We start from the raw sequence: 18,944 nt of genomic DNA on the forward strand, positions 1-18,944 counted from the left end.
CCGAGCCGTTACAGCCAAGACTACTGCTGAGCCGTTACAACCAAGACGACTGCCGAGCCGTTACAGCCAAGACTACTGCTGAGCCGTTACAGCCAAGACGACTGCCGAGCCGTTACAGCCAAGACTACTGCTGAGCCGTTACAGCCAAGACGACTGCCGAGAGCCGTTACAGCCAAGACTACTGCCGAGCCGTTACAGCCAAGACTACTGCTGAGCCGTTACAGCCAAGACTACTGCTGAGCCGTTACAGCCAAGACGACTGCCGAGAGCCGTTACAGCCAAGACTACTGCCGAGCCGTTACAGCCAAGACTACTGCTGAGCCGTTACAGCCAAGACGACTGCCGAGCCGTTACAGCCAAGACTACTGCTGAGCCGTTACAGCCAAGACTACTGCTGAGCCGTTACAGCCAAGACTACTGCCGAGCCGTTACAGCCAAGACTACTGCTGAGCCGTTACAGCCAAGACGACTGCCGAGCCGTTACAGCCAAGACTACTGCCGAGCCGTTACAGCCAAGACTACTGCTGAGCCGTTACAGCCAAGACTACTGCTGAGCCGTTACAGCCAAGACGACTGCCGAGCCGTTACAGCCAAGACTACTGCCGAGCTGTTACAGCCAAGACTACTGCTGAGCCGTTACAGCCAAGACTACTGCTGAGCCGTTACAGCCAAGACGACTGCCGAGAGCCGTTACAGCCAAGACTACTGCTGAGCCGTTACAGCCAAGACTACTGCTGAGCCGTTACAGCCAAGACGACTGCCGAGCCGTTACAGCCAAGACTACTGCTGAGCCGTTACAGCCAAGACTACTGCTGAGCCGTTGCAGCCAAGACTACTGCCGAGCCGTTACAGCCAAGACGACTGCCGAGCCGTTACAGCCAAGACTACTGCTGAGCCGTTGCGGCCAAGGCGACTGCCGAGCCGTTACGGCCAAGTCTACTGCTGAGCCGTTACGGCCAAGACTACTGCTGAGCCGTTACAGGCAAGACTACTGCTGAGCCGTTACAGCCAAGACTACTGCTGAGCCGTCACAGCCAAGACTACTGCTGAGCCGTTACAGCCAAGACTACTGCCGAGCCGTTACAGCCAAGACGACTGCCGAGCCGTTACAGCCAAGACTACTGCCGAGACGTTACAGCCAAGAATACTGCTGAGCCGTTACAGCCAAGACTACTGCTGAGCCGTTACAGTCAAGACTACTGCTGAGCCGTTACAGCCAAGACTACTGCTGAGCCGTTACAGCCAAGACTACTGCTGAGCCGTCACAGCCAAGACTACTGCTGAGCCGTTACAGCCAAGACTACTGCTGAGCCGTTACAGTCAAGACTACTGCTGAGCCGTTACAGCCAAGACTACTGCTGAGCCGTTACAGCCAAGACTACTGCTGAGCCGTTACAGCCAAGACGACTGCCGAGCCGTTACAGCCAAGACTACTGCCGAGCCGTTACAGCCAAGACTACTGCTGAGCCGTTACAGCCAAGACTACTGCTGAGCCGTTACAGCCAAGACGACTGCCGAGAGCCGTTACAGCCAAGACTACTGCCGAGCCGTTACAGCCAAGACTACTGCTGAGCCGTTACAGCCAAGACGACTGCCGAGCCGTTACAGCCAAGACTACTGCTGAGCCGTTACAGCCAAGACTACTGCTGAGCCGTTGCAGCCAAGACTACTGCCGAGCCGTTACAGCCAAGACGACTGCCGAGCCGTTACAGCCAAGACGACTGCCGAGCCGTTACAGCCAAGACTACTGCTGAGCCGTTGCGGCCAAGGCGACTGCCGAGCCGTTACGGCCAAGTCTACTGCTGAGCCGTTACGGCCAAGACTACTGCTGAGCCGTTACAGGCAAGACTACTGCTGAGCCGTTACAGCCAAGACTACTGCTGAGCCGTCACAGCCAAGACTACTGCTGAGCCGTTACAGCCAAGACTACTGCCGAGCCGTTACAGCCAAGACGACTGCCGAGCCGTTACAGCCAAGACTACTGCCGAGCCGTTACAGCCAAGAATACTGCTGAGCCGTTACAGCCAAGACTACTGCTGAGCCGTTACAGTCAAGACTACTGCTGAGCCGTTACAGCCAAGACTACTGCTGAGCCGTTACAGCCAAGACTACTGCTGAGCCGTCACAGCCAAGACTACTGCTGAGCCGTTACAGCCAAGACTACTGCTGAGCCGTTACAGCCAAGACTACTGCCGAGCCGTTACAGGCAACTGCACCTACAGGAGCCCAGGGGCAAAGTCATGCACAGGAACACGGACTGGTCTGCTTGTGACCACACACACTGGTTCGTATCAACACGCGCAGTACAGGAGCCAAAATATCGGTTCCGCTAACACACGACTATAAGACCTTCAGGATTGAGAGGGAAAACGGATACAAACTGCTTGTAAATCGTTGGCAATTTGTAACTGATTTTCCTCAATCCCTGTACGCCAAACTACAAGCTGCTACAACTGACGGTTTCGACTGCTCTTCTTTCGGTGTTCGTTCGGGTACCCGCTAATACCATAGCACAGACAATGACATATGTCAAGAGAAAGCCACGTGGTTTTCTGCTGCATGATAACAGCAACAGCGTGTCAACACACCCAGGGAGATACCTGTTCTTTTTGTTTTGTTTTGTTCTCTACTCTCATATCTTCACCGGAGCACGCACCCAGTGCGCTGACAGTGCTCAGCACCGCGGACGCAGAGCGCAATACACATAACGACAAAGGCGATCATGTCGCCCGATGATTGCGAAAGCATGTAACTCTGAGTAGCGACTGACCAGTCTTGATTGTCCTTGTTGTTCTGTGCACTCTCATATCTTTAAAAATAACTGGCATCACCGTCGCCAAGTTAACAATGCAGACCAGCACAACAATGAGACGTGTGACCCAACACATCCACACGCGCGAGTAATCTAATCTCGGGGCTGGACATTTTAAAAACGTTTTTCAGCCACCTCTCAACTCCCGGGCGGCTTATCACAGTGCGTAGATTCTTTCTGGTACGCAGCTAACTTTAGGAATGATATACCCAGAATGAACACAATCGACTTTGACAGCACAGTATTATAAAGCACACCACCTATTGAGCCATATCACAGCAAGCCACATGACTTGTGAGTGAATGCTCCAGATCAGCTTGTTTTGATCCACACCGACGAAACACAGGGGAATTACTGCTGCAGCATTATCTGACGGTGGACAACTGACATGAATGGGTGAAAAACTACCGCACACACAGGTGCTGATGCCCACTGCCCTACTGAAACCTGTCAGATGTCACCATTCAGACGTTCCTCTTTAATCCAGCACCATTCAGGAAGAGTGTGTTGCTCCCTACATACACGCTCCCCTATCCCCGAAGTCGCACCAACCTCTTCTTTACCATTCAGGAACTTATCAAAAATAAAAAGAACCAAGGACCTACAGGTTACGCTATATCCTTGGCTCTCAATCCGAGTCCATTTAGAAACCAGTGTCATTGTTCTCGTTATGCCCTTTGCAGCAGCATCTTGAAGGCATATCTTGAAGGCATATCTTGAAGGCACATCTTGAAGGCACATCTTGAAGGCACATCTTGAAGGCACATCTTGAAGGCATATCTTGAAGGCATATCTTGTTAGTAATGCAGCACCCTGCCTAATCCAGCAGACATTCCGTAGCACAAATGATGGCGGATTCTAAAGTGGCCACTGTTCATGTACATGCTATTGAGTGAGAACAGCGACTGGGAAACTGTAGAAAGGAGAAGGGACACTTGGATACAAGTCACGACTCTAACTGACCACCACTGCACTGTAACTAGATAAGATGATCAGTCAGAAAGTGCGACAAGCGGACGACCCCAACCTGACCGAGCACTGAACACATGCAAAGACCGAGGTGGACAGCTGCTCAAAACTTGTATCCATGTGTGCCTTGAATACCTTCTCCTTTCCACAAGCACCAATGGCGCAGTGTCCGAGTTGACCAGGATAACTGTACTGAAACCTGTCAGATGTAGTAGTCAATACTAGTCATTGCATGTTATCATGACTACTGACTACCCGCCAACAGGAACACTGTACTGAAACCTGTCAGATGTAGTAGTCAATACTAGTCATTGCATGTTATTATGACTACTGACTACCCGCCAACAGGATAACTATACTGAAACCTGTACAAGTACAGGTACGAGTGGCAGAGAAGCTCTTGTCTGCAGTGGACACGGAACCTCCACACTACACAGTGTAGTGTCCTATCCTCACGTAAACACACACGGATTTACAAAAGTAACAAAACACAGCCTGCACCAGCACCAGCAACAGCACAAGCACACGCATTAGGGAGGTTCCGGAGTACGATTTTTCGTGCCAAAATCCGTAGAGGCGCTACGGGTTTTTATACGTCGTTTTCGAGCAGTGAAATGTTCCGGAGTACGGAACTTATGTGTTTGCCATCATTGCCCAGGTTACGATCGCAAACACGTCACATTCCCGCGCTATGCCTTTTTATTTTGAAAATTTGTACCGAAATCAAAACTTCCCGCGGAAAATCCATGTTTCTCGTACCAAATTTGTTCGCGAAAAATCTTTCTGCACCCGATGACGCAAAATCTCCATACGAAACATGGTTCGTGTGAAAGCCAGTCCACACGGATTCTCCGTGCCGAAAAATCGTATGGAGCACGCCTGGAAAAAATCCGTAGCGCCCACACGGATTTTGGCACGGAAAATCGTACCCCGGAACCTTTCTATTATCCACAGCGACGTACAGCAAGAACCGGAAACATAGCAAGAAGCTAACAGCCTTGCCACTCACAGCCCACACTGGCACACCAGACTGCTCCAATGACACGGCAGAGAAGGTACTGCGGATACGCCACCTTGGGCGACGCCGAGAGTACATGACAGCATACACGCATGTGTCAGGCATACCTAAGTATGCATTATCGCCTATAGTGATATTTTCACGAAAATCAAACACCAACGCTATAGCCGATCCGTACTGTACATCAGCCCATGAAGCCAAGAGTACATAGTGACAGTACATACCCCCCTGGTATGTGCAGCTCGACTATGGGTGATGTTCCGATAGAATTTCAAGTTGACGTCATTTTTTTATGATGCAATGCACACGGTACACGTACTATCAGACGTATTAGTATCCTGAACCTGTGGTGGACAAAGCCCCATTCAATCCTGTACAAACTAAATTAGTGGAAAGATAAATAAATAAAAAACCATGTGATGCGTTGTACGAATGCCGTAAATCACGGTAAATCACTGGAGCATCGCAGCGCAAAAATGACATCAGCTTGAAATTCTGTAGGGACAGCAGAGAATGCGGGAGTTGCAACCCATCAGAGCTGCGCACGCTGGGTTTTACGTACTGTTGTCGACACAGGCTCACACCTTCAAGCCCTGAACACGCACAAAAACACATTCCGGATATTCTGGCCTCAGAGCCACTGCACTCTTGGACATGTAAACTCGGGTCAACACCACCACTGCAGCTTACAGCACACCCCAACCCGAACTGTCCAAAAAAAATACGATTCGGGTGAGACCCGGCTGGTAGCTGAGTATTCCGCATCCGTAGGAGCGCCACAACCACCCTCAAGGATCAAGGCGCATATGCAGCTCCTAAACGGTGGGAGGTGAGTAGATCAGACCCACCACAAAGTGGCCAAAGACCGAAATCCCATTCACTGCATCCAACTGAACTAAACTGAACAGTCCAAGACCAGCTGAAATAGAGATAACTCGCCTCGACGGGCCAGTGCAACGTATACCCCAGTGCAGCGTTGACCCCGTAAACAATGGTATAACCCCACCCCCACCAGGACAACCAAGACCACGACCACTAGCACTAGCACACACACAGGTTCCTCTTACATCTGCCTATGCCTGTCGGGTCAACTGCCTGACAAGCTTACTAAACTGAACAGTCCAAGACCAGCTGAAATAGAGATAACTCGCCTCGACGGGCCAGTGCAAAGTATACCCCAGTGCAGCGTTGACCCCGTAAACAATGGTATAACCCCACCCCCACCAGGACAACCAAGACCACGACCACTAGCACTAGCACACACCGGTTCCTCTTACATCTGCCTATGCCTGTCGGGTCAACTGCCTGACAAGCTTACTTTCTGCTAGCTAACATGTTAAGGCTCTACCAATGAATTGCATCCGTGGCGCTGTAGTCCGCTACAGGACAGCATGATAATAGAGAGGTTCCGGGGTACGATTTTCCATGCCAAAATCCGTATGGGCGCTACGGATTTTTTTCGAGGCGTGCTCCACACGATTTTTCGGCACGGAGAATCCGTGTGGACTGGCTTTTATACGAACCATGTTGCGTATGCAGATTTTGGGTCATTGGGTGCAGAAAGATTTTCCGCGCACAAATTTGGTACGAGAAACATCGATTTTCCGTGGGAAGCTTTGATTTCGGTACAAATTCAGGGCTCACAGTAGGCATGCAGGATCGACAAAAGCGTCGTGCGAGGGCGGGTTTGGTGCACGTGAGTCGCGTGACCCCGGGAGAGTACCGATCGTGTACATCCCACGCATCCAAAACAGAACAGAGAAGAGAAAGAACCAGAGTTGTACTTGTACTTTTTAGCCTGTTCTCGTAGTTTTAGAGCCGATGTTCGCGATATTTTGGAGGAGAAGGCGAAACGCAACCTTTGCTAGTCCCAGTAAATACAACATGCCATGTTCGACCAAAAGCTGATGCTACAATGAGCGATCGTGATGATTCCACAGGTAAGAAGACAAACAAACGAGTCAGAGCTCGCCAGGCAGGTAACGCCGAGAACATGATGATACCACACGGAGCTGGTGATCGGATGGAGGTGAACGGGACCAGCAAATCCACCGGGCGTTTGTCGAGGGCCACTGAAGACCAGGTTTCCCAGGGTGCCAGTTCCTCCATGATGGCGAAATGCGCTGCCACAAGAACTCCAGCGAGAATGAAAGCACAGCAACCAACGCCGCGGGCGAACTGAGGAGAGAACACTGAACAATCTGTGCACAATGATTTTCTCTTCGACGGCACGCGTTGCTGTTCTACTGCATGCATGCGTTTTTCTTGTTGTTTGATCTTCACACATTTTCGCGCAAGCGGTTGCGCGCCGCTGGGACTCGGGGTTACTAAAATCAGTACAGAGCATCTCCCCCTTGGTCGATTTGGACGATCTATGGCTCAAAATTTTCAGGAGACCCTGGCAAAGAAATTTACCGAGACGTTTCTGGAAAATCCTTTCGAATGCTCTACTATATCTCACGAAGTTTACGCATATGCTCTGGCATACCCGTGTGAGTAATGAAAATTTGTTTCGGTAAATCTTTTGGAACACCTGTCATCTGTGCCTGGGCCAAGTCCCAGCTTCGTAGAACCTGGCTGAAGTGCTGCTAACTCCTTCAAACACCCCCTACTTCGAGCAAAAATGCGACGAAATGCTGACTGCTGATTGGCCAAGCTGGCATTTTGGAGCACGTGCACCGCCCCCATCTAATCGACGCTTTTCTACGCAACTGTGAGCCCTGAAATTTTCAAAATACAAAGGCATAGAGCGGACATGTGACGTGTTTGCGATTGTAACCTAGGCAACGACGGAAACACATAACACGTCATAAGTTCCGTACTCGGGAACATTTCACGGCTCGAAAACGACGTAGCGCCTCTACGGATTTTGGCGCGAAAAATCGTACTCCGGAACCTCTTTAATGAATTTCTCTTTCATCACAATCATGATGTCATCATAGCATCCACTGTGACGTCATCACATTCATAGTGACATCATTACCTTCACAATGACATCACACTTATCCACTGCATTGACTAAAATACAAACAATCACTTCACCATCAGGTTCAAACTGACATTACTCGACAGAATTCAGAACGCGCCAACACAATCAGGATTGTACCTTGAATCTGTGCCTACTCGTGCAGCGGTAGCAGCAGGAGCAGCAGCAGCACTCATAAGCTGACATCACGGTGGCGTGGCACTGCTCTTGAAGGCAGCAACACGCAAAACAGTCCATAGCAACACACGAAACAGTCCACATCAGCACGCGCCAGTACACACACACGCACACATGTTCGTCACGCCATGACAGCATGCAAAGCACAGCACGCATGGTCAAGTCATCGATCAATGAGATCTGGGGGAAATATAATTATATTACTCTACTTGATGCTCTAACTTAGTATATATGAAGCACTGCTCTCGAAATGGTAGTAGAAAGATGAGAGAGAGAGAGAGAGAGAGAGAGTGGGAGGGAGTGAATTAGGTCGTCTCCGAGGACGAATACCATGCAACATCGGCAGGAAGTCGTGAGAAAGGTTGTGCAAGTTTGTCAGCATGTGCAGCATGTGAGCTCTCTCTATCTACTCACTTCGTAAGTCAATCGGTGGCAAGAAGGTCGTAGGGCGCAGGGCGTACGGCTGTGAGCCCATGTAGTGACTACGGTTATCAACTTCTGGAGCCTTCAAATGCAGCGGTTATTGCCACTAGAGCGGCGTGTACTGCGGAGGTTGCTACCACCTTCAGGCTGCTACTCATCAGTGTATGGTGCGGACGGTAGAGGTGGCGCTTACTCCTTGTCGAACTTCAGCGAGCACGAGTTGATGCAGTAGCGCTTGCCACTGGGACCGGGACCGTCGTTGAACACGTGGCCCAGATGGGCATGGCACTGTGCAGCAGCAGCACACACACACACACACACACACACACACACACACACACACACACACACACACACACACACACACACACACACACACACACCACACACACACACACACACAGTACAGCAGAGCAAGAAAACACACATACACAGACACAGGCACAGACACAAACACAAACACACACACCCAGAGGAAAGCACAGCAAAAAAACATACACACACACGCACACACGCATACAGGTAGTATGAGTGAGGCATACATTGAAAAAAAAGAAGGATGATCACAGTGAATCCACACCCAAATTTTCCTACTTGATTTTCCCGAGACGCTCATCAGGGAAAGCTGTCTCGACGATAGAAGCTAGGCAGGGCAAACTAACTTATGCGTTCAGGGGATACTCGGATGTTGAGCCAATAATAAATGTAGAAAGGAAAAGGACATATGGATACGAGTTAAGAGTATCTCTACACCACTGTAACTAGATATTATACAGACAGAAAGTGCAACAACTAGGCACAAAACTGACAGAGTACTGAGACATTGGACGTCCTGAGTCCTGACACCTAGCTTCAACACTTCAATCTCCGTAGCGCTAACCAACAGCCTTCCAACTTGGAAGGTTCAAGGTTAAGGAGAGACCAGTTTTGTGCCTAGTTGTTGCACTTTCTGACTGTAGTATCTAGTTACAGTGTTGGAGAGATACTCTTAACTCGTATCCATTATGTCCTTTTCCTTTCTACGTTCAGGGGATAGTGCGAACGAAGTATACAGGAAATGCATGAAAAAAACATGGATTACTGGACCGATTGGAAATTGCAGGCACCGACACTGCCAATCACTGCAAATATCATACTGAGAGAATACACAAGTTCAGCATTCGAGTTACCGGAGGATGTACCCAGTGTGCTGACAGTGCTCAACACCATGGTGGAGGCAGAGTGTAATACAGAACAGAACAACAAGGACAATCAAGGCTTGTAGCAGCAAACAAGCCTTGATTGTCCTTGCTGTTCTGTTCAGTTCAACATTTGAGTTATTATAAATAATAATAGGACAAGCAAGAGCTATGCCCGGAACCTCAATACAGTACTCAGAAGGAACCTGTAGCTTGCACTTGTGGGAAGCGTGCGCGCGTGGGCATATGTGTGTGTGTGTGTGTGTGTGTGTGTGTGTGTGTGTGTGTGTGTGTGTGTGTGTGTGTGTGTGTGTGTAACACAGACCGTAGCTCCTTCTGCATCGTTTTCAATTGCGGTCGGCGCTTCAGTGGACCACAGGACCTATCCCGTCATCGCCCCTACTGTTCCGAACCTGCTCAACCCCCCATGGGGTCCGCATAGCCAGAATATGGCAGCGCGTCCAAGGTCCAAGGTGTGTGTGTGTGTGTGTGTAAGAAAAAAAATGGAAAAATGAAAAATAGGGATTCACTGGCCAGAAAAAGTCACTTCAAACAGCTGTGAGGTGGATACCAGGCTAAAAATAGTGGCGGTCAATTCATCAGCCTTGCAAGCTGTTGAATAGTGTAATCCCAGCACAAGTTGCTATGTCTAACATAGCTGTTCGCTATCATCACTTCCGCGATGGGCATGTCTGAGGTCTGAGGTGTGTGTATGAGTGTGTGCGTGTGTGCCTGTGTGTGCGTGCGTGTGTGTGTGTCTGTGTGTGCGTGGTCGGCCGCAGAGCGCAACAGCGGTGTAGTCGATTTAGAAATATACGCAGAGTGATACATAACAACAAGAGTTCATAACCCCAAGAGTGCGCAACTGGGGTCTGGCTGCTGTAGGCCCTCTGCGCACGCGGAATTCCAACATTACATCATGCCGCTGCGGCACAGAGGAAAAAACTCCGCATTCCGCGGTGCTTGGAACCAGGGAGTAGTGCAAGCGCAACGAAAGTGAACATCGTTTTTGACGTAATGTTGGAATTCGGCCTCCCGGATCCCCATGTACAGAGAAACACACTCTTGGGGTTATGTCTCTTGGGGTTATGGACTCTTGATAACAATAGTCTTCACTAGATCAACAGGGTGACTTACGGTCATGCTAGGATACAAAAGATCAGCCCCCTACACTCTTGCAACCCAGACACACCGTCTATTCTCTATTATAAGCACAGGTCTCCATTACTAGCACACTGTGAGCGCATTTTCGAAACATTATAAGCACAGTCTCCATTATTAGCACGGCCTCAGTGGAATTCAGGGTTGCATGCCTGATATGTACTGTAAAAGCCATTATTCTAACGAGGCGCATATATAACGATTTCCCAAAATTGACTAGTTTACGTGTACCAAAGGTAACGATTCTCACTCATTCTCAACGCTCAATAGGACAGTGTATGTATCGATTTCTGTATAACGATTTCTATTTTAACGACAGATTTCTCCTCGTTAACTCGTTAAGAATTAGCACTTCGTTTTATTATGGCTTTTACAGTAGTCTGTATTTCTTCTTGCTCTGTATGGAGTTATACTGAAGTAGGTTGCAAAACATAAGCGCGGTCTCCAGTACAGGCGGGGTAGAGGTGTGTTGGAAAAATACAAGCACAAACTTAGAAGTTGCGACTTCGGCAGTAATAGTCATGAAGTGGATTGTTCCAACTGGGAACACACGCTTCTTGCCGAACTTGACACTTGACTGACTCACGACTGCCATCCGGAGCACACGAGGAGCACGTCGCACCTTCCACTCGCCAAACCTCCAGATGGCAGTCGTGAGTCAGTCAAGTGTCAAGTTCGGCAAGAAGCGTGTGTTACTAGTTAGAACAATCAACTTCAATATAAGCCAGATGAATTTACAGTCAGACCTCGCATAACCGCACACATTCGTTTTCCACAAAATATCCGGATAGGCGAGGGAACCGGATAATCGAACACACATACTGTATGTATGCATTAATCGGTAACCAACGGCTTTCTTCCGGATGGCGAGGGATCCGGATAAATGAGGACCGGATAAGCGAGGTCTGACTGTATCCGGTATCGCATCGCAGTTTGCTATGCAAAATCGATCTACTGCTACTCACAAATCACCGTGACTCGCAGAAACCTGCGATACATACAGGCTATGCATGCCTAGCTTACGCTGTCAAGTAACATGCACACCGTGCAGTTGACGGGTGTGCGAGGAACGCGAGATGTCCCTCTGTGGTCTAAGCATCTTCAGCCGTTATTATGCGGATACTTCAAGGAGGTTTTCAGGAATCACTCACAACAAGAACGATGCGGCAACTACCCAACTTTCGAAGAAAGATGCTAATTAAAATATCAAAGACTGCTACACAATTGAGATTTTGCATAGCAGAAACTGCTATGCAACAACATGACAGTAAATTGATCCCTGGCGCTTATAATAGAGAAATTACGGTATGAACCAACACCCACCCATCCACGCAAGTGTGAGCCTATGTGCACACGCACACCCATGCACGTCACACGCCACAGTCAACCTACACTTCCGCAGGTGACTTCGGTGCGAACCATTCCATGCGAACTGTCCTCGATGAGCTTCACGGTTCCCGCATTGGCAATATCAGTGAACGATGGCCATCCTGCGAATGTACACACACGCACACACGCGCGCACGCACACACACACACACACGCATGCACGACAGACGCGCGCACGCACGGACACACAAACACAGGCACAGAAATCAGCAAACATGTATGCCTGAATAGATAAACATGGGGGAAGCTGGCCAGAGATCGCAACGGCGACACACATTGGCGATGATAAAATGAGCGAAGCGACATGACGTGTGGCTGCTTATCTTCCAGATCACGAACACATCAGTACAGTATGAAGTTGGTATAAAAGGTTGAGGACTGTGCATTTGTGAGGTCATCGCAAATGCGTCGCAAGGAGTGTGTGCAATGGAAGCTGCGATGAACGTTTAAAAAGAGTTCTAGGGGAAACTGTAAATAACAGAAGCATTAATTTTACCTGAACCGGAGTCAAACTTGGTATCCGACCTGGAGAAAGCACAGCACAAGCAAACACAAAACCCGAGCACTGTAAATATACAAAATGCTGACGCTGCAAAATTTAATTAACGCAATAAATAGAGCAAGCTGCGCACTTAGTACAAACACCAAAATTTCGGCAAGAGTGCCTGAAAACCAGAGTGTGCAGCTTGGATGGGTTGCTGGCACGGCGGAATTCCGCGATTACATCATTTAGTGATGTGGTGCGTACAAGCAGGATTCAAGCAGGTCTCTTTCTGCACAACTGCAGCTCAGTTGCACGCAGTACACCATTTCCCGCCTCAGATCTGCGCCAAATATGATGTAATCACGGAATTCCGCCGCGACAGACACCCATAGTAGAAAAGGCCCCCAAGCTGCACACTCTGGTTTTCATGTGCTCTTGATTTCGGTATATTATCACGATTTTCGACATTTCATCAGCGATTTATTTTCGGCACGGGGTTTATACAAGTACACCACCAAAGCTGATGTGAAAAATTTCATCAGCGTTTTAATTATTTCGGCTTTTCGTGTCGGTGCCGAATATAGCCGAAATTAGAAAGCCGCCGAAATGTTGTATATTTACAGTATTCCGGATTCAAGCACACCGTCAGAGAGCTAAGAGGACAGACCTTTTTGGAGCAGCGACACCGCTATAAGGCACAGCTACGAAAAGCACACTAACTGACAAAGCATCACTCAAACACAGCATACACCTAACGCAATGCAAAGCCAATATCAGAAACAGAACCTACAGCAAAAAAAACCCAGTGAAAATGGTCGCGCACAGCACAGGTACAAACGTAGTCAAAACTGAAGTTGGAAAGCGCAAGTCTACACTTAGAGCACTGCACAGCGCCCTGTGTGGCACTGACTTGCTTGATCGCATCAACTCATTGCGCAGTACAGTACTGTCAGTCAACAAATAATAAATTAATAAATTTCACGGTTAACGTGAGACTTGGCTGGAAGCCGAGTTTTCGCATCCGTAGGAACGCCACCGCCCTCTAGGATCAAGTCAACAAATATTCGACGCATTTTTATTTTCAGCTATTTTCGGCCTGGTCATGTTTGGCTGAAAAATTTGTTGCGGCCGAAATTTTGTTTTCCAATGTTCAGTGTGACAGTGTATGCAGGTGGCAGCAGTACAGGCCGAACATTTGATGCGGCGGAAATGGGTTTTAGCCCTGGGAGGCCGGAATTTGAATGGGCCGAAAATTTGTCGACTTGCTGTACATTAAAACTTAAAAGCAATGCAGACAAGCTTACGAGAATAGCTCCACGCCGCAGACGATGCAATTGTACATGCCCTTGCCCTTCTCATTCACTAGCTCACCGGTGAATGCACTAGCCAACACAGGAACAGAGAGAGAGAGAGAGGCAGACAGAGAACACAAGAGTTAGAACACACATGTAGTACTCAGTGAAAACAGTCACACCACATGGTCCCTTTACTGCAAGCATCTTTCTACTCTCAACAAACTCTCAGGCTTGGCCTGTGTTCAGGCAATACAACTTCGAACACGCGACAAGAAAAGAGAAGAGAGAAATACCCCAGGTGAAAACAGCTGGTTTCAGTGAATGACCGTGTGACCAGTCTATCATAGTGTTGGAACACAGGCTGTCTCTGTGTGCAGATGGTCCCTGTAGTCAAGGCGACTGTTGCACATTCCACACGTTTGATGCTCAAGAATAGCGGTCTTACAGACCAGATGGCTGGCAAATCAGGTGGCCTACTCACCAGGTGGTCTCTTTACCAAATGCTTGCCCAAACCAGGTGGTCTCTTCACCAGGTGGTCTCTTCACGAGGGGTCTCTTTACCAAATGCTTGCCCAAACCAGGTGGTCTTCACGAGGGGTCTATAAGATGCTTGCCCAAACCAGGTGGTCTCTTCACGGGGGTCTCTTTACCAAATGCTTACCCAAACCAGGTGGTCTCTTTACCTGGGTTCACTTGTATTTTGGAAGCATAGTGGAAGTCAGAGCAAGATACAGATAAGATCATGGCCTCTAGAGACTGCTTTTACTGCTACCTGGCTTGACCAGACTCAAATACAGTCAAACCTGTCTAAGACGACCGCTCAAGGGACCTTCAAAATGTGGTCTCCGTTACCAGGTGGTCTCCTTATCCAGGGTCATTTGACTGGAAATAGCATCCCTTGATCCTGGCTTCAGTGGTCTTCTTGGACAGGTGGTCGCCATGACAGGTTTCCAGTGTCTGCTCTAGGATTGTAGGACAGCCGGGTACACGTGTACCTGGTGCATCCATTTCAACCGGGTCGGAGCCGGGTACACATGTACCTGGCGCTCTCTCACCAGTCGAGTCATGACGTCACATGCCACGGACGACCTGTTTTCCAAGAGTCGTGGAAGCGCAGCAGGGCCTGTGGATTCGCCTCTTCGCTGGAGGCTCCATTTCCAAAAACAACACCTCAACGATCAAGCTCGAACTGAGCACGTGCACACACCGGACTACTTTCACTTCGACGCGCGCCTCTGCATGATCTGTCACACATACAAGCCATGTAGTCAGTCCTTTCAAAGTTCGAACGTGTAAAGTACCAACCGGGTCACAGGTGACCCGGGACTATATTTTCAACGGGGTCCAAGCGCCGCCCAACCGGGTCGATTACCCGGCTCACCCGGCTCTGGAGCAGACACTGGTTTCACTGTACTACCACTAGTGTAGTGGTGTATGACTGGACTACTGTACTACCACTAGTGTAGTGGTGTATGACTGGACTACTGTACTACCACTAGTGTAGTGGTGTATGACTGGACTACAGTACTACCACTAGTGTAGTGGTGTATGACTGGACTTACCCTTCAGTTCCCTTGTTCTGGGTGACCTCAAACTGCTCGCTTGTGAGACGCTGACGCAGCTCCTCCTCCGTGAATTTCTTCTGCAGAACCACCAGGCACAGGGGAGAAACGGACGGTATCGTCAGCCATAAAACAAAACGGACATAACCAAGCATCAGCAGCATCAGCGGCAAAGCCCAGGGACTACGGTCTGGTTTCCCGGCCATAGAGCTAGAGGAAGCTTACTTTGAAACGGATAATTTTAGCGATGGTGACATTTTAGAGACTTTAGCGAAAGGAGTGCCTTCGCCAAAGTTAAGCCGCGCCAATCGAAAGTCTGCATGTACAGTACAGTCTATCCTTCTTTTCAAAGTCTGAAACTCGGATCGCTAAAATATTTCATCGTGAATTGGTGCAGACTATAGGAAAACGCTAAAAAATGTTACCCGCTAAAATTAGCCGTTCTACGGTACATTGATCTCATCAGGGCGAAGTCCAGGGGTGTGGGAACGGATTTCACATTGGTGCACTCAACACCAGGCCGTGTGGGGTTAAACAAAAGGGGGGGGGGGGGGGGGGGTTGGCTTGCAAGAGGCAGCCTGCACTTCAATATTCGGGAGAATGGCATCCAGCGAGCTCAAATTATAAGAATGGTCACGACGAACTGTGAGCATGCTTCATGGGCTCGCATTCGCCGCACCACACACGCTACTGAATGCATGAGCATGTCGCGATAACTGGGGCAAGCTGTGCAGTCAATAATAAAATTATTACTGTAAAAGCCATTATTCTAACGAGCCTCATATACTATAACACAATTTTCCTGAAATAGACCGGTTTACGTGTACCAAAGGTAACGATTCTCACTCATTCTCAATGCTCAATAGCACCAGTGTACATGTATGTATCGATTTCTGTATGTTTTCTATTTTAACGACAGATTTCTCCTCGTTAACTCGTTAGAATTAGCACTTCGGTTATACATACAGAAAAACCTGTCAAGGCGACCACTCGGATAAGGCGACCACCTGTCCAACAAGACCACTGAAACCAGGACCAAGGGATGCTATGTCCAGTCAAATGACCCTGGACAAGGAGACCACCTGGTAACAGAGACCACGTTTTGCAGGTCCCGTGAGCGGTCGTCTTAGACAGGTTTGCGTATATACAGTAGATATTGGTTATAACGTGCCTTTCTGATTTATGTCACTTCTCTGCGGTTGACGTCACAGTATAAGAATTAGCAGAGAAGTAGTGTTCTCTGTCCACCCGGGAACGGGTACGAGGGAGCACGGTGTGGGATAAAAGGAGGTGACGAGTGCAGGGTCGGCCTCTTTTGTCTTTGTGCTGTGGTGGCCCCCACTGGCAATGTTCACGTGTTCAATAGTGGTGTACACGTATGAGTGAGTGTGCGGATGTGTGCGCAACGAGTGAGTGCAGGGTGGACAGAGAATTCCCATTTTATCACTATTACCAGTATATCACTACAGGCGATTTTCAACTGGACTCGTCTTACATACACATCATACACGTGTGGGTACTCGATCGCGCTAATGTAGCGTACTGATACACGATGCATGCTGCTGCACCTTCCCCAGTCTAGAGTGAAGAACTTCTTGGCCCCAAGGCATCATCCAGGAAGCATCAGACCTGGAAACACACATGTGGCTCCAAGTCGAGACACCAATGCCTCACACTCGTGTGTTGCTATCATTATAGACGATATTTGTTCTGCACAAAGAGGTGTTTTGAATGGTGATTCTGTATCCTTATAGCCGATTTATCGCTATATCCGATATATCGGTTATAATGATAATTTGACTGGCTTTTTCTGGTTTTGCTTTTGATATTTTCATTTTGTATCAATATAGCCGGTTTATCACTATGTCCGATGACTTTATAACCGATATCCACTGTATATATGCACGCTACCATAGCTCAGTGGTTTGAGTATCGCTAGCTACAAGTGAGGGTCCCTGCTTCGAGTCCTGGTGGTGACAGTCAATTTTTTCTTCAGACTTTTCCCGTTTGTGTCTTTCCCTCAAACTAGTCAAGATATATATAGATATAATAGAGTGTTTTACAGTATCCTCTACAATTCACACAAAATAGATGATGCAGCGGTTGTTGCCGTATGGGTCCGACCATCGCAACACCTCCTGCATCGCGCGTCGTACGAATCATACTAGGTATTTTACAGCTTGCTCCAGACGCCATGCTCTTACACCACATTCTGCCATGGCGTAGCATCTGGGCTGCACCGAATGTGAACTACTTAAAACTACCCTTCACAGTCAACGCCGGCATGCAGCCATGAGCACTGTCATTGCTCCTCCGTCACGTTAGCTCGAGTGCGAAAAAGATTTCAAAATTGTAAATAGAGTAAATCTAACAGCAGTACAATTATGCACTGTCGTGGACATGGAAATCCAGTCGACTGACCGGGGCCGGCGCCCTCAGAGCGTACAGAACGTTGCATGCAGTGCATCTGTTGATCCGATGCAACCAGCGCGCTGCAGCGGATAAACGAAGGCATGTACCGCACGCATACTCAAGGTTGCATGGCCAGCGCCCTGGGGCCGCTCGACGTGCGACCGGATTTCCATGTCCACGACAGTACTTCACCTGCTGAGTACTGCCGGTAGCCGCACTGTATGTAAATCTACACTGTTGTGTGTGTGTGTGTCACGGTGTGTGTGTCACTGTGTTTGTGTGTGTGTGCGTGTGTGTGTGTGTGTCACTGTATGTGTGTGTGTGTGTGTGTGTCCGCGTGTGTGTCTGTGTGTGTCCGTGTGTGCGCGCCCGCGCGTCTTCAGTAATCTACTGCATGTAAACGGAACACACTGCGACACCTTTATTGCAGTTTTATCAATATTATGCGTTCTGCTGCTAGAGTCCCTAGGCCCTTGAAATAAAGATTGACAAGCGATAGTAGCTAATAAAGTTGATACATTAGCATCGTAGACTGCTTGAAATTTCCTTCCCCATCATGTAGACTACACATCTTGCTCTTAGAGCTCTCAGAACAATCATCTTGGAGGGAAATCAGAATTTTGGGAGCCCCAATATCCAGCCAAATTCTTACTTCACCCATAGCGGCGACGCTGGCAGAGAAATACTTCTTTTGAACGGCTGACGCTGGGCGAACCGAGGACGTCAAATTTCTAATTGCGAGGGCACGAAATGGAGCAGCTCGTAGAGCAAATTTCAAAGGAAACATTCAAATGAACACCAACAAATGGATCTCTTTTCACACTTTTGGTTTGCTTTTGAGTTTTGTACCGTAGATCTGCGCCTGCTGGATCGTTCTGTGTGATCGAGATCATTCTATCGAAGCTTTCATGTGGCTTCACAAGTGTGGCTCTGGCATGAACATCACGTTTCCTACGAACCCTGGGTAGATCTACGACTAGTCGACTACGAGTCGTGACTTGACTATTTCCATTGATTTTTGATCACGAGCGCACGTGAATGACGGATCAACACAGATTACGTAATACGAAACGTGTACA

At 48.7% G+C, this 18,944-nt stretch overlaps 2 protein-coding genes across 3 annotated transcripts in view; both read right to left on the reverse strand.

Annotated features, from left to right (window-relative positions):
* The window catches only part of LOC135812205 (uncharacterized), a 28,560-nt gene extending 20,566 nt beyond the window's left edge, over nucleotides 1-7,994 (reverse strand). The window contains exon 1 of the mRNA XM_065325538.1: nucleotides 7,906-7,994. The gene's annotated coding sequence lies outside the window, so the exon portion shown is untranslated. The remainder of the gene's footprint in view (nucleotides 1-7,905) is intronic.
* Nucleotides 7,995-8,141: 147 nt separating this feature from the next.
* LOC135812206 (peptide methionine sulfoxide reductase MsrB-like) lies at nucleotides 8,142-18,730 on the reverse strand. Of its 2 annotated transcripts, none has more exons than XM_065325541.1 (6): nucleotides 18,518-18,730; nucleotides 15,454-15,530; nucleotides 13,901-13,978; nucleotides 12,609-12,637; nucleotides 12,117-12,214; nucleotides 8,142-8,673 (listed from the first exon to the last, which is right to left on the reverse strand). In XM_065325541.1, the coding sequence occupies exons 1-6, from the start codon at nucleotides 18,650-18,652 to the stop codon at nucleotides 8,575-8,577; spliced, it is 516 nt and encodes a 171-aa protein (XP_065181613.1). In that variant the 5' UTR covers nucleotides 18,653-18,730; the 3' UTR covers nucleotides 8,142-8,574. The 2 variants fall into 2 exon arrangements, with proteins under 2 accessions (XP_065181613.1, XP_065181612.1); XM_065325540.1 differs by having other exon boundaries at nucleotides 15,454-15,533; nucleotides 18,518-18,728.
* Nucleotides 18,731-18,944: the final 214 nt, after the last annotated feature.

The sequence above is a fragment of the Sycon ciliatum genome, chromosome 3, assembly GCF_964019385.1.
Source record: "Sycon ciliatum chromosome 3, ocSycCili1.1, whole genome shotgun sequence".
NCBI lineage: Eukaryota > Metazoa > Porifera > Calcarea > Leucosolenida > Sycettidae > Sycon > Sycon ciliatum.

Excerpts from the sequence above, each read along its gene's own strand:
- LOC135812206 (XM_065325540.1), bottom strand. The coding sequence starts at position 18,652 with ATGTTTCCTTTGAAATTTGCTCTACGAGCTGCTCCATTTCGTGCCCTC. Across the intron at positions 13,979-15,453 it reads CAGAACAAGGGAACTGAAGG|TGCATTCACCGGTGAGCTAG; the intron begins GTAAGTCCAGTC and ends TGTGTTGGCTAG. Across the intron at positions 12,638-13,900 it reads TGCGGCGTGGAGCTATTCTC|GTCGGATACCAAGTTTGACT; the intron begins GTAAGCTTGTCT and ends TGCTTTCTCCAG.